Genomic DNA, 18,650 nt, shown 5'->3' on the forward strand with positions numbered 1-18,650 from the left:
ACTTTCCATCCATTCATTCTTGTCCAGCCTTCAGGTGCTTTGGAGAATAGACTGACCCCCTCTTCTTTGTGGCAATCCCTGAGATATTGGAACACCGCTATCATATCACCCTCTAGTCATTCTTTTTATTAAACTAGACAGCCAGTTCCTGCAACCGTTCTTCATATGTTTTAGCCTGCAGTCCCCTAATCATCTTTTTTGTTCTTCTCTGCACTCCTTCTAGAGTCCCAACATCTTCTTTTATATCATGGCGACCAAAACTGGTTGCAATATTCCAAATGTGGTCTTACCAGGCATTATAAAGTGGTATTAACACTTCATGTGATCTTTTAATGCAGCCTAGGACTGTATTGGTTTTCTTGGCAGCTACAGCACACTGCTGGCTGATATTTAAGTGATTGTCTACTGGGAGTCCAAGAACCCTCTCTCAGTTGCTACTATTGAATCAGGTACCACCTATTCTATACCTGTGCATTTGGTTTTTCTTGCCTATATGTAGAACCTTGCTTTTCTCACCATTGAATTTAATTTTGTTAGATAGGGCCCAGTGTTCAAGTCTGTCAAGGTTCAGATGTGTTGTTCTGTGTTGGGACTTTTCTTCATGCTCTGTATGAATCTTCAAAAGGTGTGTTCAGGAGAAAAAGTATTTTGCTTTTTAACCTAAACATTGGTTTGGCCATCTATTGTTCTTGTTTTACCGATCTATTATGAGATTTAAAAAAAGGATAGAATTATGTGCCTCCCTTTCCCTTCAACAGAAAGGGCAAAATAAACTATATCGAGTGACAGAGCTCCCAGGCTTTGGAAGGGAGGAGTCCCCCGTGAGAGACTATCTGTCGGGCAGGCCGGGGGAGCGTTTGGTGGGAGGGGGGTCACTCTAAGCGGCCCCTGGACAATGTTTTGAGAACTCCTGAATTTCCTTCACCCCCATGCTGGCTTGCGATGATAGCAGCGGTGTTTTGAGAATGGCGGCGGCGACGGCGCTGGGACAGCGAGCGGCTCCCGACCGCATTGCTGGAGGGAATGCTGGAGTGAGTGTGAGATCGAAGCCTCCATTTGTACTGGGCTTCCTAGACCTTCCAGGTGTGCTGGCTTGCTGGAGGGTGTCGCTCTTGGGTGGCTCCCGGACGGCAGCATTTTGTGACTGGTGGCGGCGGTGGCGACGGCGCTTGAACGGCGTGGGCAGAATGAAGTGAGCTTATTGATTTGGGCCTATTGGACCTCCAGACTCAGATTGTTAGACCTTTGGAGCTGGTGTTACTGGAGTGGTGCCCCGAGGAGGAGCTGTGAGTGGACTAACCATGTTTGCCAGGACTGGGCGGTTGGCCTTTGCTGTTGCATCAGCCCTTCTAGGCCTCCCGCCTCCCCTCCTCCCTCTCTTTCTATTTACTATCCGCCATCTGCTGCTCCTCAAGAAGACCTTTTGCGACTGCACCCCGGGCCAGGTCGGCTGGGTCATCATCGTGAGGTGGGGGGGGGGATGAGACTGCGAACTTATCGATTTCAACAGGCGTCTACCCCGCCCCCCCATAACCACTCCAGCCACTTCGGACTCTGGGCCTTTGCCCTCCCCCCTTTTCCTTGCATCTCTGGACCTACAAGAGAGAGAGGGACTGTGGAACTCTCCCTCCTTGTTTACTATCATTGGTTCCCGACCACGATTTCTGCACTATCCCACTTGAGTGGTACTTTCTGTTAAGATCTGCGCAATGTTTGTATATGGAGAGTGTATGGGGTGATTGCTGGTTGAATGAACCCACATAATTTTAACTATTTTTTACTATGCTATTGTATTTTTATATGTTTTAATGGATTTTAGTGGGGTATGTATGAGAGAGTGATTGAGAGTGCATCTAAGAGGATTGAGCGCGCAGCCTGGGGCCTCCCCCACTGAGTGCACAAGCAGAAGTGATAGGGGGTCCCAGGCCTAGCCCTCATCCTAGAATGAGTGATAGATGTGTCCTGCCAGGTGGAGCGAGGGCCGTGGGAGAGGGGGAAGGGCCTTCTGGGATGGGGGCGGGCCGGAGCATTCCGGTCATGTGGGGGAGAGGCAGATATGACGGGGGCTACAGGGCTAGCCATTACCGGGGAAGGAGGGCTCGCTACATCACAGCGATCCCTTGTTCCGGCCCTGTAAGCTCAACTCAAGGACTAGGTGGCAGGAGAAGCCAGGGCCCTGGTCTCAGGTTGCTGTTGCTAAATGCCAGGTCTGTGATCCAGAAAGCTCCCCTCGTCCGGGACTTAATACTTGACGAGGGGGCAGACCTGGCATGTATTACTGAGACCTGGCTGGGCCATGAGGGAGGAGTCCTCCTCTCCGAAATGTGCCCAGAAGGGTTTCAGGTGCTCCATCAACCACGACACCAGAAAGGGGTGGGGGAGTGGCAATTATTATCCGGGAATCTTTAGCACCTCGCAGGAGCCCTGCTCCGGAGATTGTTGGGTGTGAGTCCCTTCTTGTGAAGTTGGACCTAGGGGTTCAAGTGGGCTTGCCGTACCTACCTCCTAGCTGTGTCACAACAGCCCTGCCTGCGCTCCTGGAGTCAGTAGTTGGGTTGGTGATTGAGTTCCCCAGACTGTTAGTACTGGGGGACTTTAATCTGCCATCCTTAGGCGAACGGTCTGATGGAGCCCAGGAGTTCATGGCTTCCATGACAGCCATGGACTTGAACCAAGTAATCCAGGGTCCGACTCATAGAGCGGGACACACGCTTGACCTAGTGTTTCTCTCAGGGCAGTGGAGACGTGATCTCGAGTTAAAGGAAATAGACATCTTGTCATGGTCAGATCACTTCCTGTTGAGGCTTGATTTTTGGAAGCTACTCCCCCACTGCAGGGAGGTGGAACCGATTAAGTAGTTCCACCCCAGACACCTGATGGACCCGTTGGGTTTTCAGAAGGAGCTTGGGGAGATACTTGACTCTCTTGCCCACAATCCGGCAGAGTCCCTGGTCGCCGCTTGGAACATAGCGGCCCTGGATCGGATTGCTCCTTGGTTTACTGTGGAACTCCAGGAGATGAAGCACCAAAAAAGACACCTAGAGCGACGCTGGAGGGCTAGTAACTCCGAATCCAACTGAACACTGCTAAGAGCCTTTATTAGGATTTATCTTGTGGTGATACGGGCAAAATGTGCGCATTTTTCCGCTCCTATTGCGTCCGCAGAATCTCGCCCAGCCGCCCTGTTTAGGATAAACCGTTCCCTCCTGAATGGGGGAGGGAAACAGGGGATGCCTTGCAGGGTCGAGCTGAGGAGTTTGTTCAGTTTCTGTCGGACAAAATCGCTCAGATTCGGACAGACCTGGACTCCATTTGGACAGAACCAGCCAAGATGCCGAGGGAAGGTCTTGTTCAGACTTTCTGGAATGAGTTCCAGCTTGTCACCCCTGATGAAGTGGACAAGGCCATGGGAGCCATGAGTGCCTGTTTACTGGATCCGTGCCCCTCCTGGCTGGTCTCGACCAGCAGGGAGGTAACACGAGGCTGGCTCCAGAGAATTATGAACGCCTCCTTGATGGAGGGATCCTTTCCATGGCCTCTTAAGGAGGCGGTGGTGAGGCCCCTCCTCAAGAAGCCCTCTCTGGACCCAGCTATTTTTAAAAACTATCGCCCAGTCTCCAACCTCCCTTTCTTAGGGAAGGTTGTTGAGAAGGTGGTGGCCCTCCAACTCCGACAGACCTTGGATGAAGCAGATTATCTAGACCCTTTTCAGTCTGGTTTCAGGCCTGGCTACTCCACCGAAACCGCTTTGGTCGCACTGACCGATGATCTCTGGCAGGCCAGGGACAGAGGGCATTCCTCTGTCCTGGTGCTCCTTGACCTCTCAGCGGCTTTCAATACCATCGACCATGGTACCCTTCTGCGACGGCTGGAAGAGGTGGGAGTGGGAAGCACGGTCTTACGGTGGTTCTCCTCTTACCTCTCCAACAGGTCGCATTCGGTGTTGGTTGGAGGACAGAGGTCGACTCCTAGGCCCCTCAATTATGGGGTGCCACAGGGGTCGGTCCTGTCCCCCTCCTATTTAACATCTACATGAAGCCACTGGGCGAGATCATCCGCCGGCACGGGATTAAATACCACCAGTATGCGGACGATACTCAGTTGTATCTGTCCGTCCCGTGCCAACTCAGTGAAGCGGTGGAAATGATGTGCCAGTGCCTGGAAGCTGTTAGGGTCTGGATGGGAGTGAACAAACTTGCATTCAATCCTGACAAGACTGAATGGCTGTGGATGTTGCCCCCTAAGGACAGTCCATCCAGTCCGTCCTTAACCCTGGGGGGAGAAAAATTGCCCCTCTCAGAGAGGGTTCACAATTTGGGGGTCCTCCTGGATTCGCAGCTGACCTTGGAACACCACCTGTCAGCTGTGACCAGGGGGGTCTTTGCCCAGGTTCGCCTGGTGCACCAATTGCGGCCCTATTTGGACCGGGAAGTACTTCAGACAGTCACTCATAGGCTGCCACTCGTCTTCTGTTGCCTTCACCCCATCAAAATTTCCAAGGCTTTCTTTTGTTCTCTACTTTTAACAACATATTGCTAGAAGAGAACATACAGCTGATTTATTGCTTCTGTTAGGCTATTTATTTTACATATTATTTATGTTTGCCTGCCTCCTTGCTGACAATGCGCTGTGACATGCCTGGTTTTAGCTTTAAACTTACTGGTGGACTTTGTCATATCTCTCTCCAGTATTCATCATAAAATGGAAGATAAATACCATTATATCCATAATAAATCTATTATTGCTAGTCCTACCAAAGCATGGATACAGAACATCTTACAACTTCTGTTTCAGAGTCAACTTAATTTAATTTAATTAATTGTTGTACCCTGCCCAGAATCCTTCTCTGGGGGAGACAGACAGTTCGGAACTGTAAAAAAAATGAATGAATGAATGAATGAATGAATGAATGAATGAATGAATGAATGAATAAATAAATAAATAAATAATCTCTCAGTTATTCTGAAAATGATACACTAGCATTTTTCATTTCAGTGCAAAATCACAGTATCTGTTTGGCTTCTATAAAATGTATTGATTTCCTCACTGCTCAAAAGAAATATACTCTCTTAGCATGTGCCGTTGTATGCTCTGTGATTATCTTTTAATATGATATGGTCTCTAGGTGACTAGTCAGCAAGCCCACTCTGTCAAATATGTAGCGGTTGGTGGTGTAAAGTCTTGTTTGACAAACTGAATTCTTCTGATATCCATGACTTTAATGCTTGGGCTTATTGAGGACTATGTAAAATAAGGCAAAAATACTTCTCATTTGTTGAAAGTAGCCTTTTAGATGCTATTATTGATGATAGAATTGTGTGCATTCAGAAGCAGTATCCCTGATTTCATTGTTTCCCATTGTGATTTGCTTGCCTTCTGATGATTCTCACCCCTTCGGTGTGACCTCTTCAGATTCTCTTGTTGCCCAGTCAATCTCTTCAATTTTGCCTACTAAGGAAGCCCTATTAAGGATATGATAAGTTTTCTTTGCAACCGCTTCTTCTGCAGAAGGGATGTTAAAACATTGTCATATGTCTTCATCCTGTTTGGCAATTGCCTCATTTCAGAGAGGCCGCAGCAGAGACCTATAGACAACTGTTTAGTAACCACTATATCACTCGTGAATAGAATACTGGTGGTCATTACCCCAAATTGATTTTTGTAGACTGTTCCCTTTCTGCCTCTGATAAAGCTTTACTCTTTTCTGATTCAAAAATGCAGAATTAGTGACAACATGTCTGTTTTTACTTAGAACTATTTATCTGATCTTGCTCAAACTCTATTGTACATAGTCTTTTACACAGATATTTGCTCTAAGGTAGTTATTTTACCTTTGTTAAAAAAACCCACTAAATATCTCTATAGCTACAAATCAAATATTCTTGTATTTTCTGTGTAAATGTTTTGAAATGTTAGTAAAATATATATCTCTGAGAACTTCCTCTATGTTTGCATGCAGTTTATGTGATGGAATGTAGTGAGAGATGGATCCCCAGGAGAGAGAGGGTGCATTCCAGAAGAGTAAGAGGCAACTTAGCCTAGATACTATGTGTGAGAGAAAGAGGACAAAGACAGCACCTTCCTAATACTTCTCAGAGTATATTGTAAATTCAGATAGTAGAATCCTTAGTCTGGCAAGGTTTTGTCTGTAGGTGTGAAATAATAAAGAATTCACCTTGGAAGAATTGCCACATGTCCTTTTTTATTTTGGACCTGACGGTTTATTTGTTGTCCTCTTGGTATTACAGGTAGTCCTCAACTTACGACCACAATTGAGCCAAAATTCATGTTGCTAAGTGAGAAATTTGTTAAGTGAGTTTTGCCCCAATTTACAACTTTTCTTGACACATTTGTTAGTGAATCACTTCAGTTCTTAAATTAGTTATATAGTTGTTAAATGAATCTGCTTGTCAGAAGGTAATCATGAGACCCCAGGATACTGCAACCATCATTAAAGTGAGTCAGTTGTGTAGTAGCCAAATTTAAATCATGTGACCATGGGAATACTGGTCATATGTATGGAAAATGGTCATAAGTCATTTTTTTAGTGCCAGTCATTAAATCACTAGTCACTAGTGTAACAGTCACTAAATGAACTGTTGTAAGTCGAGAACTACCTGTAATGTGGAAATCATTCAAACCTTGCCCACAATTAAAATTCTCAATTCAGTTAGAGATTAAATCAGACCATAGAAGAAGTAAACTGGCAGCCTTTAATATAGATCCATCCTTCCTGGGGTTTTTCACAAGATTAAAAATAAAAGTGTATCCAAGTATTTGCTTCCTAAGGAACTGTCCTGTTTTCACATTAGGGCAATATCTTGTCTACTTTCTTTTGTTTGCCAAACCCCTTTCACAACAAGAAATGAAATTTTTAATCCATTATGTGTAGACTTATCAAAATCATTCCTTAATGTTTTTGGGTAGCAAATACTTAACACACATGCCAATAAGCTAGCCAACCTGCCTTCTGCATGCCTTTGCCTTATTCCTCTGGGTCAAGCAAGCTTCTGCTATATTGATTTCCCAGGGGAACTACATTGCCTGACATTTGTCAAACAGCTAACTATCCATCTTCTCTTAACACTGCAAATTAGAAACTAGAGCACAGACAGATGCTGGTTTCAGATGGACAGTCTTCAATAACCAGTCTGCCCTTCCATCAACAAGCATAAATGTGTGGTAAATGGGAGAAAGAGACTGGCTACTTCAAGTGTGGCTCTTCAAAATGATGATGGCGAGGTGGCGCAGTGGTTAGAGTGCAGTATTGCAGCCACTTCAGCTGACTGCTAGCTGCAGTTCGGCGGTTCAAATCTCACTGGCTCAAGGTTGACTCAGCCTTCCATCCTTCCGAGGTGGGTAAAATGAGGACCCAGACGGTGGGGGCAATATGCTGACTCTGTAAACCGCTTAGAGAGGGCTGAAAGCCCTATGAAGCGGTATATAAGTCTAACTGCTATTGCTATTGCTATGGTATGTGCTTTCACACAATCTACCCGCCATCCTTTTTCAGGCATATTTTTTTTCAGCCTACTGTGAGAAGTGTGCCTCACTTTCTGCCTTATATGGCATCTGTTTACCCTCAAGGACCTAAATGGAGCTTCACAGAATTTGTGGTAGGGCTTATTCCTGTGGAAAGCTTTGCTTTAGGATTTTTCAACATTGCTAAGTATAAACGAACATTTGAAGAATAAGGATTGTAGAGTTAGCAGAATTAATGCACACCAAAATACTAAATATTTGATATATGCATCTTTATTATATGGCAAGGCTTACCAGCAGTGGTTTCTTTACTCATGTATTGTTTAGGAGCACCAGGAAAAAAAAGAGTGGTCATTTTTGTGGATGATTTAAACATGCCGAAACTGGATCGTTATGGCTCACAGCCCCCTATTGAACTACTTAGACAGTACCAAGACTTTGGAGGATTCTATGACCGAGATAAACTGTTTTGGAAGGAGATCCATGTAAGTCTATTTTCAGTGCCTCTGACTGTTCTAATTCCATGTTTCATTAGAAACATGCTATAAATAGTGCTAATTACAGTCCTCCTTCCCAAGGGCTGGATTCCGATGCATGTAGCATTTTGAGGCTTGTTGTTTCTGTAAGACATTCTTCTCTCTAGTTCATACAAGCAAGGAACACTGCGGCATATAATGGAGGCTTTGCCCTGTAGAACAAGCTGTTAATTTATTATTGTTCTCTCTGTATATCTATGCCATATTTTTGTGCACACAGATTTACCAAAAAGTGTCAATGCATTTGGAAGATTTATCAACTCTTGTTCTTGTTATTATTTAAATAACAGCCCGACTCCCAAGGATTGTAAACAATTGTAGCAGCAGGAGAAGGTAAATTTGGAGAGAAGCTATGTTCATAACAGAAATTGTGAACATTCCCTTGCAAGTAGCTGCAGGCATGTGTATTACCTCCATATCCCGTTCTTCCATCTGGAAGCTCAAATATTGTTTCATCTGATATTTTCTTTTCAGTGTATGTTTGGTCCAGGCAGATATCATATCGTACCATATCAATCTGCCAACACTCAGGGACAAAATGGCTGCTTTTCAGAGGTGCATTCTTTAGCAATATTTGGTCTAACATGAAAATCAAAAAGGTTATGTTAAAACTCTATAAGGCCTGGGGCTCCTATTTTGATGTGTAATCCTTCAACTTATGCTCCAAAATGGACTGTAAATGTTCAGTGTTGGCTACCCAGCGACCTCCATTACTAGCATGCATCTCCTAGCCCTAAGACAAAATATCAGGTTGGATCAGATATAACTAGCAGGAGGGACCCTCAGGAGAAATGGAGGCAGGAATGATATATCATTTCCTTTTTTTTTTTTCAAGAAAAGCAACCATGTGTTATAAACTATTCTGCTTCAGAGAAAAAGCTCTTAATGGTATTATCTCCTGGGTGCTTCTGTGTCCTGGCATTTCTGGGCTGCCTTAAGGCCTAAAAGCTATTTATGTCACCAATTCAATTCAATTCAATTTATTAGATTTATAAGCCGCCCAATCCTGGAGGACTACCACAGGTGCCCAGTGCTTCCCAATCCTTCACCTCATTACCATGTGAATGATTAGGATGGAAAGGAGAATGGGTGAAGGTGACCTCCCTCATGTGCCCTTTTTTTCAGTGTGATTGGATTTCCAGACCTGTATCAGAGGGCACATGACAATTACAGCGGAAAGGAGCACGATGAAATAGCGAATGCGCTTGACCTTTGTATGCTCTCTTCTCCCAGGCAATCATATCCTTGGCAAACTGCCAAATAATATGGGGAGCTTACCAGGAATGCAGCTGTACCTTGCCATAAGTGGACTAAGAGGTGGCAGTGACATAGTGTATAGGATTCTGCAAAGCTGCATCCTTTGCAAGGCTGAACAGTTGGTTTAAAGGTTGGGTTGGGCTTTCTGTGTGTATATTGTTTTGTCATCGCTACACATTACACTGTTTGTAGCTTGACATGCAGTTAAACCAACTATCCTCCAATAAAACAGACTCTGTGTGTAGATCAGGATGCTTTATTAAAGGAAAATAGAAATACATAAAAAATGAATGAATGAATGAATGAATGAATGAATGAATGAATGAATGAATGAATGAATGAATGAAGTTCTTCCTGATTCTTCTGTTTCCTTCTGAATGTTAAAGGAAATGGAGTCTGATTTCCCAGGATGCAAAACATCCCAGGATGTTTTGGGAGTGAGTGTTCATGGGTAGATGACTCTTAAAGGGGTGGGTGAGCTTCCAAACAATACAGATTGGTATTTGACCCTGGCCACTAGATGGGGATAGAGAACAACAACAGTATATACACAAATTATATGCTGGGCACGACATATATTCCAAGATAATGTTTCTGCTGGGACTATTAGTAAAACTAAGTGCCTATGCACACATGAACAGAGGACCAGAAATAGACTGAGACAGGGCCTATTTTAACACATTAAAGAGATGTTCCATTACTAATAGTACATTTTGTAAAGCACTTGTTTTGAATACTCTGCATGACACTATGTATTTTTTCCCTAATTTATTAATGTCTGGTTACAGTCAGTAGTTGTGCTGTGACGAAGGTAAAAAAAATTTAAACACCAGAAGAAACAATCCACTAGAGGACAGCAGTTTTCTGATCAAATTACTCTTGTACTTGCCTAGGCCAATATTTGTCAAGTTCCTTGTGTTATGCCATCTGGATTCCTTTATATTGAAAACCGCAGAAGCACACAGAATTGTACAAACTTGAGCTAAACCTTTGTGCTCATAGTACAGGTATTTTGATACCAAATTAAAAATTGGCGTAAGAATAGAATATATTCTATTAAATATTCTAGATATACTCTACATATACTCTAGAATAGAATATCTCAATAAAGTATACTGAGTTATGGTCTACTTATAAATATATTCTTTGAAACAGAGATCTTTAGAAGTAATAGCACCACAGATTATTAACTTCTCACACAAATCATCTTCTTTCCAGGATGTAACTATTTGTTCAGCTTGTGCACCTCCTGGTGGTGGACGTAATCCAGTCACCCCACGTTTCATAAGACATTTTGCTATGCTGTGCCTTCCAACGCCCTCTGAACATAGCCTTAAACAAATTTTTCAGGTGAGTATCACTATCTATGTACATAAAAGAAGCACAGTATTTCTTTGGGTTTTCTGTCTTAGCATATTATTGTGCAGTGCTAGATCCAGATAGACAGCTGGGCTAAAGCTGCTGGTAATTTCATTTAGATCAGAATGTAAGGTAGCAAATGTACCTGTATAAATAAACAACCAGACCCAGGTTTCTGCTTTTGGCTTTGTTGTTTTAATTGCTTTTTTGGTTTTTAGTATTGTTTTGTTCTGCTGAGAGTTTTATTCTTAAAATGGGTGCCCTGTACATATCTTTTAAATAAACAGGTTTAGACAAGACTGCCTTATGTTCAAACTGACAAAATATACCTTTTTTTCAGATAGTTTTTTTCTGAAGAAAAGGTTTTCAAGGTTAAAAAACATTAGTACACTTAATGCTCATTTGTACAGATAATGTTCTCTGCATAACTTCCAGATGCATTCTTTCTTTCTGTAGCTTTACAAATTAAAGAAAATTATAGTATTTAAAAAGCAACACTGCAAGCCAAATCTATATGTTCCAGCTGTGAATGGATGAATTGCTTTGGTGCACAATGGAATTTTTTCCATCAGCTGCATTGATCCAGAACCTTGTATGTGTTTGGCAATGAAACATAATGCTCTTGCTTTCAGATGCTTCCTTATAGCTTTAATTTGTTTACAAATTATGAATTGGCACTCCCATCATAATTAATTGGGAATTTTGGTAGATGTAGAAATAGTACTCAGAGTTAGATGAAGAATTTCAGCACTTTTTACAGATTTTGGTTATTTGGGATTGTTGTGGAGCTGTAGATTCGCTTTTAGTGATTTTGTAAAATCAAAACTCTTGTAAAAGAAAGAAACAAAATTAAATATTTAGCTTTGTGTTTTGTATTATTTTTCCCTTGGTCTAGGCAATTCTGAAAGGCTTCCTAGCTGAATTTGCCCAAGCAGTAAAGCAGTGTGCAAGTAGTATAGTGGAGGCTGCTGTTGAAATATATCAAAGAATGAGCATTGATCTGCTCCCAACACCAGCAAAATCTCATTATGTGTTTAATTTACGTGATTTGTCAAAATGTGTCCAAGGTATGGTATATCTGTTCAGTATAATAGTTTTTTGTTGTTCAAATTCTGTGCTCACATTTTCAGCAATTATTCTCTATATTTATCACATTACATACATTTAATTTTTTTAGTACAGCTAGTCCTCAATTTATAACCAAATTGAATCCAAAATTTATGTTGTTCTGTGAGAAATTTGTTAAGTGAATTTTGCCCCATTTTACAGCTTTTTTTGCCCCATTTGTTAAATGAATCACTGCAGTTGTTAAATTAGTAACATGGTTGTTAAGTGAATCTGGTTTCTCCACTCACTTTGCTTGTCAGAAGGTCACAAGGAGATCACATGACTCTGGGACACTGCAACCGTCATAAAAGTGAGTCAGTTGTCAAGCATCCGAATGTAAATCACATAACGGGGGATGCTGCTACAGTCATAAGTGTTTTCTCAGTGCCGTTGTAACTTCAAATTCTCACTAAATGAACTGTTGTAAGTCGAGGACTACCTGTATTAATAACAAATATTGATAATTCACTTTATGATTTGTTCTCATTTCTTAGCCATAAAAAACATTATTGCTAGAAAGTCATAAAAACATTATTGCTAGAATGCTCTTTCATAAAAGTATCATACTTAATATAGTATTCTTACAACTACTGCCACATTCTTGTGCAAAGATGCCTATTTTAAAGAGGTTAGTTAGAGTAAACTTCAAATCGGTACAAAAAAGCAGATGAATCCAGTGCAATTATAGATAAAATAATTTGTGTTATAGCCCTAGTGAAATATATAATATGCAATGCCAAATATTGTAATAATATTTGCTGGCTTATGTGGTCTGAAATTAATTAACAATGTATTTTTGGTGTGCTTTTATCTGAACAGAAGTGGACAATCCTATTACCCTTATTGTATTTCCTAAAGCACACATAGAATCAGAGTATATAATGATTGCAACTCAACTTGCAGATCTGGTGTTTCCCAACTTTGGTAACTTCCAGATGCAAGAACTCAGATCCCAGAATCCCACAGCCAAGATGACCATTGCTGAGAATTCTAAGAATTAAAATTCATATAACTAGAAATTGTTGAAATTGAAGACAATAATTGGATTCAGTTCCACATTTAGTGTAGAAATCTTATTACTACATCTCCAAGAGATGCCCATTCAGTTTCTGTTTAAGTTCTTCCAGCGAAGGAAATCCACACCCTCTCCCACTGCAACTATTCCACTACAGAACAGCTTGCCCCACTAGGAAATGTTCCTTAATATCCAATCCAAATTTGCTTCATTGTAATTTAAATCCATTTATTTTTGGCTTGTGTTCTGAAACAACATGAAGCAAATCTACCCTGTCTTCTACATGGCAGGCATTCAAATGCATGTCTGACTGCAGTCTTCTCTTCTCCAGACTAAATATACCAAATGTCTCCAAGTGTTCCTCATAAATTTTTCCTTCCAGGACCCTAATTGCTTTGGTTGCTTTCTGCTGGACACACTCCAGTTTGTCAATATCCTTCCAGGAATAAGGACAGTATTCTAGATGTGGACTAAAAAAAATAGAGAGGGAGGATTAAACTATATAGCTCAGGGCTGTTTAATTTGAATATATAGATAAACAAGATTGTTGCATTAGTTCCAATCCTATGTCTACTTAGCAACATCTTTATTTTCAAGAATAGTTCTTGAGTTCCACATAGATTCCATAAGCATATCTTGGGGAGGGGGGGAACCTGGGTTATTATATTAACGTGTACCTCTCTCCCATCATTTTATGTGATCAACAATAATGCTATCAACATTCCAAATGCGAATAGGTTTTTCATTAGTGGATAGAATCAACCTTATTTGGTAAACTGGTAAGATTGCGCCCTGCAATCCTCTCTAGATATGATTTTGTGGTTAATAATAAACATGAATTTGTAGTATTAATATTTCCCATATTTTGGTTTTGAGACAAGGAGGTGCTGCTATTCTGCTGAAATGCTGGAATTGTGGAATAGCCTCTCAGTGGAGGTCAAGCTGGCTTCCCCTATGCTGGGGAAAGTTTCTAAAAACCAAGCCTTTGCAGAAACGCTTCCCATGATTTGTGGTTGCTATATTCTATTTTCTTTTCATTTGCGTAATTTCACTGTTTTTATTTTTTATATACTGTTTTTATGTGAGCCTCCAAGAGTAATTTTTGATTGCCGCAGCATAGAAATATTCCTTGTGCTATATTCCTTGTACTATAAAAATCCTCTTGCAGTTGTTTTCTGTGTTAGACATGACATTCTGTACAAATGTTTCCAATAAGATAGATTGGTATTTTCCTTACAGCATAGAATGAAAAGAGCTGTAACCTAAATAGGTATGATAAGTAGTTTACCCTATCACTGTTCAGTCTTTTTCTGTTGTAATCAAACCTAGTATTTTACAACATGCATTTACATGGTTTTCTTTTAGAAATTTTACTGAGAAGTCAACTTTCTCCTTTGGAATATTCTCCTTTACTTAAAAAAATATGAATTACTAAAGAAACAGGAAGATTGTATATTCTTTGAATATATATTTTATTTTTTTTTAGCTTCAGGAATATTAAAGTGGAAGAATAATTTTATTACCATAAATAATAGCTGGAGATACCAATTTTAAGCTAGTATGGGAAAACATAAACTACAAAATAGCATAAAATAATTTGTGGGGGAAATAGTTTTCTATTTTTTTTACGATATTATGCAAGAAGACTGTTAATCTTGTTTATGAATCATTTTAAAATGTTTATTCAAGTTAATGTATTAAATGAAATTAATTAAATTAACAGCATCTGAATTTGATTTCCTGTGTTCCATCCTAATAAATACAATATGTATCAATGAAGTATTTTGTGATATGGAAGACTGATACTATTTTTTTATACAAAATTGGGTGGTTATTGCAAGTTTTCCAGGGATAGCTTTTATTATGTCTGAGTATAGCTTAGTTTTGTGTGTGTGTGTGTGTGTGTGTGTGTGTGTGCGCGCACACACATAAATACGTATATGCATATACATACATACATACATACATACATACATACATACATACATAAACCAAAGTACCTTTCCATATCAGCATATTAGTTACCGTAATTATGCAACCCCATTTTTAAATGAAATTTGATTTGTCTATTGTTCATCCTTGTGTACCTTGGTACAATGTTTAATAAAGAGATAATAGATGAAGACATCTTAATATGTGCAAATGTTGGTGAAAAGAAAGAAAAGCAGAAAATATGACGTGCTAACCAAAATAGCTATGTCTAAAAGAATACTTGTGCTATAAATTTACATTATAGTAAATACTTCACTATAAAGAAGTACGTAGGTTAAGAGATCCATAAAACTAAAGTAGAAAAGAGCTTTGTGTGTGGTAAAACAAAAGTAAGTAGGGTCAAGAATTCAGACTCAATATAAAGACCATTTTTTGATGGTTAATATTGAGCTGTTTGCATACAATGGATCTCAGCAGGCCCTTCACTTCTTGGTTGAATCCTGCTGCTAAGCTGCTGAGTATTGCAGAGAATGTTCCCCAGTGAACTCAGCCTCTTTCTGAGATAAGGGGGCTTCAGGTAAGAAGACAGCTTAATGAAAATGTCAATGTGGCATAAGGATGCTTGAGGAAAGGCAAATGCTATATTGAGAATCATTAGGAAAGAAATAAAAATAAAACTGTCGATATTATATGACTTTGTACCTTTGGACTCACTTGATCACCTCACCTCTGTCCTCATAATTGCCTCAAGAAGGACATCATGGGACCTAAGAAAGTGCAGAGTAACCATGATGACCAAAGTGCAAAAATATTAAAATAATTGAAGCTTTTTAGCGTAGGAAAAAAAGCAATTATGGAGCATTATGTTGCTGTTTTAAATGATGCATGTTTGAGGGGAAGTATTCCCTGAATACTACAGGTAGTCCTTAACTTACAACAGTTCATTCAGTAACCATGCAAAGTTATAACAGCACTGAAAAAAGTAATTTATGACCATTTTTTATACTTATAACTGTTGCAGCATCCCCATGGTCACGTGATTAAAATTCATATGCTTGGCAACTGGTTCATATTTGTGACAATTGCAGTGTCTTGGAGTCATGTGATCTCCTTTTGTGACCTTCTATCAAGCAAATCCAATGGAGAATCCAGATTCATCTAACAACCATAACAAGTGCAATGATTTACTTAACAACTATGGCAAGAAAAGTTTTAAAATGGGGCAAACTCACTTAACAAATGTTTCACTTAGCAATATAAATTTTGAGCTCAATTGTGGTCATTACTCAAGAACTACCTGTATAATCTGAATTCATCCAGTGAATTTGAATGAGAGATTAGGAAGATAAGGGAAATGTTTTACATTTTTGGTTAAAATTCATTAGTATAAAATAGATACAGCTAGCTACCCTGTTGGAATGTTTAAAAAAAAAATTAGACGAACTCATGGTTAGAATACGTTCAACATACTTCAAATGGATTAACCAAAGAAAAATTAAAAAAATACATTCCAGTTGCAAAACTTTTTCAAAAAATTTGACCAGCTTACTCAAAAATACTATTTCTTGCTTGAACTTCCCTCAAGACATTTTGAAGAGTTGCACACATCAGGTATCTATTTCTAGAAGTTAGGAGTGGATTCGACTTCCATTATTATATAATAATTCTTTTGACCTTCTGCCATGTATAAAAAATCTTAACGTTCTTAGATTTAAAAATTCAGTTACTTAGTTTAACACACTAGGTTTTTCACATACTATTCCATGTAAAAAACAAAATAGATTGTAAAAGTACAATAAGAACATAAACTATATTTGAAATATTACTATATTTTCTACATAGGTCATATCTCTTTGAGATAATCCAGCCAAGAAAACAAAAACATGAGTACTGACATCTTTATTGTAAGGTTACAGTAACATAACCCTCAAAATGACACTATAGAGCACTGCACACCAAAACAACTAGACACAAGAACAGTTTTTCACCCAACGCCATCACTCTACTAAACAAATAATTCCCTCAACACTGTCAAACTTACTAAGTCTGCATTACTATTTCTATTAATCTTCTTATTGTTCCTATCACCCATCTCCTCTCACTTATAACTGTAACTCTCACTTATGACTGTAACTTTGTTGCTTGTATCCTTACGATTTATATTGATTTTTCCTAGTATGAATTCATTGCTTATTTTTACTCTATGACTATCATTAAGTGTTGTATCTTATGATTCGTGACAAATGTATCTTTTCTTTTATGTACACTGAGAGCATATGCACCACAGACAAATTCCTTGTGTGTTCAATCACACTTGTCCAATAAAGAATTCTATTCTATTCTATCTTGTGAATCTAAAAGCACTTCTCCCCTTCCTCACCTCTAGTTTCCAAAGAACTAGAGAAGGTTCCTTCCTCCACCCGCATTCCTTCTGTAGGCTGAGGGTTCCTCCCTCCACCCTCATTCTCTTCTCTGAACATTGCCTAGGCTGCAGTTCTTCTTCCTCCTGTCTCCCAAGGCTATTCTCACAGACCGATTACAGAAATGCACTGCAATCGACACATGAAAGAACTGACACTAATCTGATTGCCACAGTGGGGGATGAAAAAGTCCACAGAGGTCAAACATAACTAAGAAAAGCTTGCTACTCCTAGTCATGATAAGCTATGTCTTGCCATGATCTAAGGCAGTCTGCCTCTTAATTCCAGATACTGCAGAACATGACTGATGATTGTTACTATGTTCATATTTTAATTGTGGGCTTCCCTTCAGTAATTGGCTGGTCACTCTGAGAAAAGACTTCTGCCCTAGCTGGGCTTTTTGTCTGATCTAATATAACTCTTTCTGTGTTCTTTTGAATACCTTAGAAACAGTAGCATGTCACAAAAAAAAATATTTACATGCAAATTGCATTTATAATAATAAAATTGCATTTAAAATAATAAAATTTGCATATAATAATAGTTTGATGTTGCAGTTATCCGCTGGTAAATATGTATGTATTTTAAAAAGTATTGAAGATTGCTTGTTGTGTAAGCATCTGTTTTTCTATACAGGTATACTGCAGTGTGATCAAGTGTCAGTTCGAGACCAGAATCAGATATTTAGACTATTCTGTCATGAGTGCCAGAGAATTTTTCATGACCGTCTCATCTGTAATGAAGATAAACAATATTTTTATTCTATGTTAAGCGACATGGCTAGTAAGAATCCTTCTTTAATGTATTTGTGTAGCTGATTACTTTTTTATTCATAAACATTCTGTATTTACAAATCAGCAAACCAATTATTTTAATTGTAGGCAAATATTTTGGAGTTTCAATTGACCCAGACTCATTTGCATCTAAACCTATCTTATTTGGAGATTACATTAAGGTGAGCATACTACCAACATATATAGAATCATAATTTTAAGATTAGCTTTATTTTTTTTATTTAAAAATTGTCCTTCTATATCAGTCTTTTTATGGTCAAAGTTGATTTACCCTTATGAAAGGTGTATGAATTTCAGCATCTAGTATTACAGTAACACTCTTAATAATCAGACTTTTGCTTCTGGCATTCAATAAAACCATGAAAGTTTTTTAGATCAATAATAGAGAGGCTTGAACAATAATACAGTATCTTATTTTGCAATCAATTTATTTTCCTGATCTGGAAAAACATTCAAATTCCCAAGTATAGTCAAAATGCAGGCTTTGAAGGGATATAAATGCAGTAAAAATTGAAGAAAATCATATGTACTTAGATATTCACAAGGCTCCCCTCGTCCGGGACCTAATATTAGACGAGGGGGCAGACCTGGCATGTATTATTGAAACCTGGCTGGGCCCGGAGGGAAGAGTCCCCCTCACTGAAATGTGCCCAGAAGGATTTCATGTGCTCCATCAGCCGCGACCCCGGAGAAGGGGTGGGGGAGTGGCTGTCATCATCTGAGGGTCATTAGTTCCTCGTAGGATCCC

The 18,650-nt window shown here is 39.5% G+C and overlaps 1 protein-coding gene across 1 annotated transcript in view; it reads left to right on the plus strand.

The window, feature by feature from the left end:
* DNAH6 (dynein axonemal heavy chain 6) overlaps positions 1 to 18,650 on the plus strand; it is a 194,617-nt gene that overhangs the window by 65,462 nt on the left and 110,505 nt on the right. Inside the window, exons 39-43 of the mRNA XM_032214516.1 lie at positions 7,810 to 7,967; positions 10,494 to 10,625; positions 11,530 to 11,701; positions 17,745 to 17,891; positions 17,990 to 18,063. Coding sequence (XP_032070407.1) covers positions 7,810 to 7,967; positions 10,494 to 10,625; positions 11,530 to 11,701; positions 17,745 to 17,891; positions 17,990 to 18,063 — 683 coding nt within the window. The remainder of the gene's footprint in view (positions 1 to 7,809; positions 7,968 to 10,493; positions 10,626 to 11,529; positions 11,702 to 17,744; positions 17,892 to 17,989; positions 18,064 to 18,650) is intronic.

This window comes from Thamnophis elegans, chromosome 3 (genome assembly GCF_009769535.1).
Source record: "Thamnophis elegans isolate rThaEle1 chromosome 3, rThaEle1.pri, whole genome shotgun sequence".
NCBI lineage: Eukaryota > Metazoa > Chordata > Lepidosauria > Squamata > Colubridae > Thamnophis > Thamnophis elegans.